The sequence below is a fragment of the Nannospalax galili genome, unplaced genomic scaffold (assembly GCF_000622305.1).
Source record: "Nannospalax galili isolate Female #2095 unplaced genomic scaffold, S.galili_v1.0 scaffold189, whole genome shotgun sequence".
Classification (NCBI taxonomy): domain Eukaryota; kingdom Metazoa; phylum Chordata; class Mammalia; order Rodentia; family Spalacidae; genus Nannospalax; species Nannospalax galili.
The window spans coordinates 824,228-833,470 of NW_008360331.1; the positions used below are offsets into that span (position 1 = coordinate 824,228).

The window sequence follows — 9,243 nt, forward strand, 5'->3', positions numbered from 1 at the left end:
TCACTATGTAGACCAGGCTGTCCTTGAACTCACAGAAATCTGTCTGCCTCTGCCTCCCCAGTGCTGGGATTAAAGGCGTGCACCATCAGGCCCAGCGGGAATATAGATTTTTTTTTTAATTTTATTATTTTTATTTTATGTGTATGCATGTATTGCCTGCATGTAGGTAAATGCACCTGGGTCATGCAATGCCTGCAGAGGTCAGAAGAGGCTGCTGGATTCCCTGGGACTGGAGTTATGGACAGTCGCTAGCTGCCATGTTGGTCCTGGGATTCGAACGCAGGTCTTCTGGAAGAGCAACCAGTGTTCTTAACCGCTGAGCCTACTCTCCAGCCCTGGGAATATAGATTTTTAAAATATGTTTTATGAATCTCTGAATTTCCTCAATATCTGTTGTAATATTTTCCTTTTCATTTCTGACTTTATTAATTTGGGTTCCTTCTTTTGGCTAATTTTGCTAAAGGCTTGTCAATTTTGTTAATCTTTTCTTTTTGGTCTCTTTTGAGACAGGGTCTCCTTGTAGCCCCAGGCTGGCCTTAAATTCACAAAGATCTGCCTGCCTCTGCTTCTGGAGTGCTGGGACTAAAGGCATTTGCCACCACACCTGGCTTTGTTAATCTTTTCAAAGAACCAGCTCTTCATTTCATGGATTTTTATATTGGTTTTCTTTTTTTTTTAATTTCTATTTCTTTAATTTCAGCCCTGATTCTGATGATATCTTCCCATATACTCTTATTGGGTGTTGTTTGTTCTTGTTTTTCCAAGATCTTCAGGTGCATCATTAAGCCATTAATGTAACAGGCCCCTAATTTTCTGGTGTGGACACTTGGTGCTATAAAATTTTCTCTTAGGACTGCTTTCATTGTGTTCTATAGGTTTTGCTGTGTTGTATTTCCATTTTCATTCAATTCTAGGAGTTTTTCAACTTCCTTTTTCATTTCCCCCTTGACCCAATTCTCATTTAATAGTGTGTTGCTTAGTTTCCATGAGTTTATGTACTTTCTACAGTTTCTGTGCTGATGCTATTCAGCTTTATTCCTTTGTGGTCAGATAGAATGTGGGTGTTACTTTCATTTTCCTATATTTGTTGAGACCTACTTTGTGTCTTAATATGTAGTCCATTTGGGGGAAGTTTCATGGACTGCTGAAGAAAGTGTATTTCAGTGTTTTGCTGAAATGGTAAATAGATGTGTTAGATCCATTTGATTTATGATGTCATTTAATTCAAGAGCTTTTTATTTATTTTTTGTCTGGATGACCTGTGTACTGGAGACATCAGGGTATTGAAGTTACTTATTATCATTGTGTTAGGGTTTTTAGGTCTAATAGTGTTTCTTTTATGTAGTTGAGTGCCCCTGTATCTGGTGCATGATTATTTTAAAATGTTATATCCTCTTGGTCAATTTTCCCTTTAATGAGTGTACTTCCTTATCTCTTTTAACTAGATTTGTTGAAACTATTTTGTCAGATATGAGAATAGCTACACCTGCTTTTTATTTGATTCCTTTTACCCTGAACTGGTAGCTGTCTTTGATGGTTCTGTGTGTTTCTCAGAAGCAGCCAAAAAGATGGACCTTGTTTTCTAATCCATTCTGCTAGTCTATATCTTTGTATTGGGCAATTGAGATCATTAATAGAGAGAGTTACTATTGAATAATGTTTATTAGTTCCTGTTATTTTGTTGCAATGGTGTTGCTTTCTTAGACCTTTTACCTTGTAGTGGTAGTGTTTTCTTAGGCCTCTTTTGGTTAACTGTTCTGGGATTGTTTATTTGCTCCTTATGGTCTCTTGGGTGTGCTGATATTCTCTTTAGACCAAAATATTCACTGTAGTATCCTCTATAGATCTTGTTTAATGGACATAAATTTCTTAAATATTTTCATACTGGAAAGTTCTTCTTTCCCCTTTGATTACCATTGATAATTTTGCTGGCTATAGTAATCTGGGCTGAATCTATGTTCTGTCATGGCTTGTAAGACATAGGTCCAAGCCCTTCTGGCTTTCATACTCTCCGTAACAAAATCAGCTGTTATTTTATTCTGATGGGCCTGTGACTTGATCCTTCCCTCTATCAGCTTTCAATATTTTTATTTTCTGTACAAGGTTTTGACTGTTATGTGATGTGAGGAGTTTCTTTTCTGGTTCTAACTGGTGTTCTGTATGGCTCTTGCACTCAACTTATACTTTAGAAATTTTCTTCTATTATTTTGTTGAAAATATTTTCTGTGCCTTTGCCTTGGTTTTCTTCTCTTTTATGCATATGATTCATAGGTTTGGACTTTTTATAGTGTCCCTGAGGTCCTACAGGTTTCCTTCCTGGGTTATTTATTTATTTATTTGTTTGTTTGTTTGTTTGTTTATTTTGAGACTGGGTCTCACTATGTTGCCCTGGCTGGCCTGAAACTTACCATGTAGACCAGGCTGGCCTTAAACTCAGTATGTAAACCAAGCTCAAACTCACAGAGGACCCTCTCCCCCACTATCTCTGCCTCCCAATTCCTGGAATTAAAGAACAGTACAAACCACCATACCCAGCTGTGGGGGTATTTTAGATTTAACATTTTCTTTGACTGAATCATTCATTTTTTTTCTACTTTTCTTTGAGGCTTGATATTCTCTCTTTTACTTAATCTAGATGAGGCTTTCCTTTAAGCTTTTTGTTTGACTTCCTGTGTTTTTCATTTCTAGAATTGATTTGCTTATTTCATTCAAATGTGTGTCTCTGTGGCCTTCATTCTTTTATTCAAATCCTCTTTGAGTTTCTTGAACATATTTATGTTTGCTATTTTGAAATCATTGTCTTGTGCACCAGTTAATTTCTAAGAGGACACATATTATCTTGGTTATTTATGTTGCTTATAAAATAGCTACAGAAATAAGTGTGGGAAATGTATGGGTTTAATGAAATATCCACAAGGAGAATTATAAATTGTATATATACACTATATTATATATAATATAATTTGTTATATTCTTTACTAGAAAATTGAACCATTGAGACAATTGAGAAGTTCTTTCTTTTGGAAAAAAGATTTTAAGGGTTTTGTTTGGCATGTTAATATTTTTCATTTATCACTATTAAATTAATAAATTAGTTCATCACTAAAAGCTAACTGATGGGAAAAAGTTAACAGGGTACTGTCAAACTAAAGGCAGCAGAAATAATCATAGAGAAGTAAATCTTTTCAAATCATTGTAGAAATACTTTATCAAGTATGAAATTGATTATAATCATGATGATTTATCAATAAGCTCTATTTGAGTTTCAAGCCTGCTGGGACTATCTGGCCAAATAAGTCTTACTATGTAAGAGCTCTTACTCAAAAAGATGCCCTTACAATGTTTTAAAAATAATTCTCTAATGCCAGTCATGTGGTGGCACATGACTTTAATCCCAGCATTCAGGAAGCAGAGGCAGGCAGATCTCTGTGAGTTCAAGGCTGCGAGTTACAGGCCAGCTAGGTCTATAGGCATGCCTTGTCCCCAAAAGACCAAAATAATAATAATAATAATAATAATAATAATAATAATTCTCTTGTTGGCCTTTGTAAGTTTATCTAAATATAACCCTTTCTCTTTCAGGCTTTGAAGCATTTGAAGGGAGTTTGTTTGAGACTGTCTTTCGGTCCCTGTATCCTGGAGGCATGTTCGGCTGCTGTTTTCTCCCACTTCATTATGCACTTTCCTTGGCAATGGGGATTCCTATTAGGGTAATTTTTTTGTCTTTGCCATAAAAGTGTACAGTTAAGTATGTTTGGTTAAAACTGTTGAAATACTCCTTCATTAAAATCCATTTCACAGGGGTGGGTAAGACTCCTAGAAAATCAGTTGATCAAAAATGGAGTCATGTTCCAAATCTACCAAATACACCTGAACATGGTGGCACCTGCCTGTAAATTCCACACTTCGGAGACTAATGCAGAATTATTCTTAGTTAAGGACAGTCTGAGCTACATAGCAAAATCCTATCTCAAAAGAAAATCTACCGTACGTTTCAGTCATAGTTCATAAATGTGAAAAGCCAAGATAATCTACTTTCTCAGTTTATCCCATCTTCTGTCTTATATCTGTATATTTTTCTTTCTTTTTTTGAATTATAGTTGCTGATTTTATTTAATTCAGGTTTTATTAAAGCTGTTTCTTAATATTACACTTCATCCTTAATTTTCCCTATTTGATTTTGCTTTAAGAGCCTTTTCATTTATCAAACTTTTTGTCATGAATGACAGCACAAATCAACTTACATCAGCATCAAACTGACTGGCTCCTGCATGGCAGCAAGGAAAGTCAGTAAAAGACTTCCAGAATCCAAGTGCTACAACATTAAATCCACCTCTTCTTTACAGCCAAGGTCTTTTCACTTTACCACCAAAATGAAAATAATTAAAGGCATGGACACAATTTTCTTCTTCTCTCAGTCTAAACGTGTAGATTTCCTGTGACAAAGTCAATCAGACAAAAACAAAGAACAGGAAGGAAAAGTATTAGGAATGATTAGCTTAGTAGTCTTTTTTTTTTTTTTTTTTTTTTTTTTGGGTTTTTTGAGACAGGTTCTCCCTGTAGCCCCAGCTGGCCTGGAACTCACTATGTAGACCAGGCTGGCCTTGAACTCATAGAGATCCACCTGCCTCTGCCTCCCAAGTGCTGGGATTAAAGGGGGGTGAAAGGTTTTTTTTTTTTTTTTTTTTTAAGCTACAACAATCACGTAACCAGTCTTCCTTCTTCCCTAGACTTTAGGCAACTCTAAAAAGGAAAAATGATGGGATAATTTAAGCAATATAAATAAATATGGAGGGCCTACTGTAGTAGGCAGTTTTCACGTTTCATGTAATCCTCACATCATAAGAGAATTATAACCATTTACAGTCAAACTCAGCAGAGTGGCGCCCAGAGTCACACAGGTGAGAGCCAGACTCGAAGCCCATGCCTATCAAGCCTTGCTCTGCTCAGGTGCTCTGCCTCCCCTGGCCGTTGGTTTTTTTTTGTACCTTAGCTTCAGCTTCTAATTTAAACTTACGGCTCAAGTTTGCAGAACTACTGAATAATAAATGAACTTAAAATTATTCTCAATCTATCTGCAAAAGCAGGTAGAAAGAATACTAGAAAACTCTTCGGACAACAGAACAGAACATTCCATACCTAATTCCATTCCCGTTCACTAGCAGTAACAGCTAGTAACCCCAAAATACAGTTTGTTCATGTTATTGCTTCTGTCTGTCAACTCAGAAGTGAAGGCAAAAAGGGAAACTCCAGTTCACAATATGCATTTTTTAAAATATTTTTATTTTTATTTTATGTGTATGAGTGTATTGCCTGCATGTATGTGAGTGCACCCGCATCGTGCAATGCTGCGGAGGTCAGAAGAGGGCTTCAGATTCCCCTGGAACTGGAGTTAAGGACAGTTCGTAGCCACCATGTGGGTGCTGGGAATCGAACCCGGGTCCTCTGCAGGAGCAGTCGGTGCTCTTAACCGCTGAGCCATCTCTTCAGCTCCACAATATTAATTTTGTGGACTGCCAAAATAATATTTTGAGACAAGGTCTTATTACACACTAGAGTATGGCTTCCCCAGCACTCGGATCATAGGTGTGTGCCACCTTGCCTGGTCAAGAGAATCTTTTGATTGCACTTTTAAAATGCTGTTTACTGGGGCTGTAGAGATGGCTCAGCAGTTAAGAACACTGCCTGTTCTTGCAGATGACCCAGGTTCGAAACCCAGCATCCACGTCGCAGCTAATAACTGTCTGTAACTCCAGTTCCAGGGGATCCAACAGCCTCTTCTGTCCTCTGCGGACATTGCACAACACAGGTGCACTGAGCTACATGCAGGTGATACACACATACACATAAAATAAAAATAATAAATAAAATATTTTTTAAAATGCTGTTTACTTGTCAGACCCTCTACCCCCAATTCGCTTTATACCACCTCCAAGTCCTACTTGTTTTTTAATTTTTAGATTTTACTTCTATGTAGGTGCATGTGTGCAGTGCCCAGGGAGGCCAGAAGAGGACATTGGATCCCTTGGAACTGTAGTTACAGATGGTTGTTAGGCACCCTGTGGGTGCTGAGAACTGAACCCAGGTCTTCTTCAAGAGCAGGTAGTGCTCTTAACCACTGAGCCATCTCTCCAGCCTCTATTTGTTCTTTTAGGTGTTTAAATCTAATGGAGACAGAAGAATGATTTTATTGATTCATGTCAGTGCCATACTTCTAAGGGCAACTTACCACTCCAATATTACTAGAGGTCTGAGACTAGCATCTGCCACCTCAAAACACCCTTCTATGCCAGGCGTGGTGGCACACACGTTTAGTCCCAGCACTCGGGAGGCAGAGGCAGATGGATCTCTGTGAGTTTGAGGCCAGCCTGGTCTACATAGTGAGTTCCAGGACAGCTGGGGCTACAGGGAGACCCTGTCTCAAAAAGACCAAAAAACCCACCCTTCTTTGGTATAATATTGAGCTGGCTATTTTGAGAAACTGTAGACATAGGTGTACTGAGAGGCTGTCTGAAAAAAAAACAAAAAACAAAAAAACCGCACAAGCAGAAAGGAAATCTACATTAGCAAAGGTGTATGTAGCAGAAAAAGGACTGAAGGACTGCAGCTTCTATTACCTGACTTTTTATCTGCATAACAAGACCACCTTTATTCACCATTTCTCTCCAGCTTCCCAACTTCTGGAAGCTATAAGCCCTTGTTCTGTAGCTGAGGGTGTGGGGATCAATTTACTGACACCTTGAGGCTCACATTTTGCAGGACTCTCATATTTATGTATACAATGAAATAAGGTTTTTCTGTTAATCCAGTTTGTGTCAGTTTAATTTGTAGTCCAGTCAAAGACCCTAAAGGGGTTGAGTCTAGTCCTTTTAAAAAGGACTAGATTTTTAAACTTCAGAAGCAGCAGAAAAGGTGAAGTTAAAGAACTCTTTGAATACTAAAATAGCTCTAACTGACCTCCTTTATAAAGTTTACTTCATGTATTATTCACTTATTAAGCTATTTATTGGACACATCGTTTATACAGCATCAGCTATTGAGTCTGAAGAAAAGTATAGAGGCTCATAAAGTTCACAAAGTTAATACACAAAAGAGGAGCTAGGTGTTCATATAAATATGGCTTACGATGGACAAAACAACTAAAAATTAAAGCTTGTTAGGGCTGAGGGTATAGCCCAGTGGTAGCATGCTTGCCTAGCTTGCATGAAACCCTGTGTTCAGTCCCTAGCACTGGAAAAAGGAAACTTGTTTGTTGATGTGAAAGGTAGTGATTTGTCAGTACCACAGCGTTACTGAATGGGAAATGCTGTCTATGGCAGTAGTCACCGAATGCCCCCCAGCACATCTAAGTGACAAGTGATCTAGCATTTTCATCCTGTCACAATGTAGGATCCCACAGCAAATCTGACAAAGGGCAGAGGAGTCAGGGCTGATGGAATGAACAGTTGTAGATACACAGATTTGTTTGGACCATTTGCTGTTGGTGCTCTCTCATTTTGCCTGAAGTTACTACAGACCTAACAGGCTACAAATAACTTGTTTGAAAAGGAAGACTGTCTTCCAAGTCTTGCCTGACCCTTTAGTCCTTCCAAATGGGACTGGAAAGGGGTGGCTAGAGAACAGTGTGAACATGGCTCTGGCAGGGACTGCAAGCATAAAAGGAGGCTAAATGAGAGCAATTCATGAAGAGGCTGTGAAAATCTATCTGTATAAATCAACCCAAATGATCTAAATTTACACAAGGGTAAAGCTTTCCATTCAAATGTCAAATCAATTCCTACTGTATCCTTTTCCCATAAAATTCAAGACACTACTATACAAGAACCTGTATTCATTCCAGCAATTCCATGAAAATATAGTTAAGAGGATTTTGGATTTAAAGTCATCAGGCATTGGTTGTCCAGAAACCCAATGGCAAGACTTCTGATGAGGCTAAACAGGTCACACAAAACCAACAGAATATCTTAGAAATAAAGCCAATATGACTAAATCCAAAACAGATCACATGAAGTACCTCATGTACTATACAAACCTAGCTTAAAAATAAAGGAAATAGGTGCCCAGACTCCGGGAGAATATTTAGTTCCTGACACCTTGTTCATAACCTTCTCTGAGACTCCACTGCCACTTCCACCTGGGCAAGTCTAATGGTGCAGCCATGGAGTTTGTAGCCATCTTGTCGTACTAATACCACTGTGCCAGGCTGTACCCCCAACACCAGCTGGCACATGACAGATGAGTTCGTGTTCATGAAGGTCATATTTGTCACTGATGGGTGTCATCTTTTCGAGGCCATGTTTGGAAAACACGCTTTTCAGCGTTGCCCCTAGAAGAGAGAGCCGGTGGAAGACTTTCTCTAGAGTGAGCTCATGGTCTTCAGCTTCTGCTCCTTCTGAAAAGCACTCAGTCTTCTCCAAAACATCCACCACCTCCACCAAGTCCTTACAGAAACTCTGGAGTCTGTTAAATCCTGGACCTCCTTTTCCAGTTCAACAGCTTTTAGCCTTAATGCCCTTTCAGCAAGAGAGGGCCCCAGGTCATCAGGGGGTCCTCAGAGCTGCAGTCTTCCCAGCTGTTCTCTGTGTTCTCTGGGTGGCAGTGCTGAATGTTGCATCCAGCCCCGATGTGGCCAGGAGGTGCTGCAGCTGTCGGGCTGCCGCCAGTGACCATGCAGCCACCTCTATCTATATTTCATCATATTAAATGACCTCTTATTCATATACTTTCATATGTATACAAGAGAGATTTTATTGATAGATATGTACTTTAGAGGCAGAGTCAGGTGGATCTCTGTGAGTTCAAGGCCAACCTGGTCTACATAGTGAGTTCCAGGCCAGGGCTATAGAGAGACCCTGTTTCAAAAAGACAAAATAAATTTTAAAAAAATTCTCCTATTTTTTTTTTAATTAAAAGAAGCATTTCATTACAACAGCATTAACCTATTCAATAACATTTTTCTGAGCTAGGGTACATCTCTTTCAAAATTGGCTGTACATTTCTAGGTTTACAGATGAATTATTACGCTTATATAATCTTTTACTCATTATAAACTCTATAAGACATAAAAGATCAGTTAGTGGGGCTAGCAGGATGACTCAGCAGTAAAGATACCTGCTACCATGCCTGATGACCTGAGTTCTATCCCCAGGACCCATGTGGTAGAAGAAGAGAATCAGCTCTCACAAGTTGTCCTCTAACTCCACACGTGGGCCATGACACGGGCACATACACATACACACACAC

The 9,243-nt window shown here is 38.9% G+C and overlaps 1 protein-coding gene and 1 pseudogene across 1 annotated transcript in view; one reads left to right on the forward strand and one right to left on the reverse strand.

The window, feature by feature from the left end:
* The window catches only part of Slc9b1 (solute carrier family 9 member B1), a 92,561-nt gene that overhangs the window by 26,302 nt on the left and 57,016 nt on the right, over window positions 1-9,243 (forward strand). The window contains exon 5 of the mRNA XM_008826196.1: window positions 3,583-3,710. Coding sequence (XP_008824418.1) covers window positions 3,583-3,710 — 128 coding nt within the window. The remainder of the gene's footprint in view (window positions 1-3,582; window positions 3,711-9,243) is intronic.
* Window positions 8,099-9,243, reverse strand: part of LOC115068996 — an 18,307-nt pseudogene continuing 17,162 nt past the window's right edge.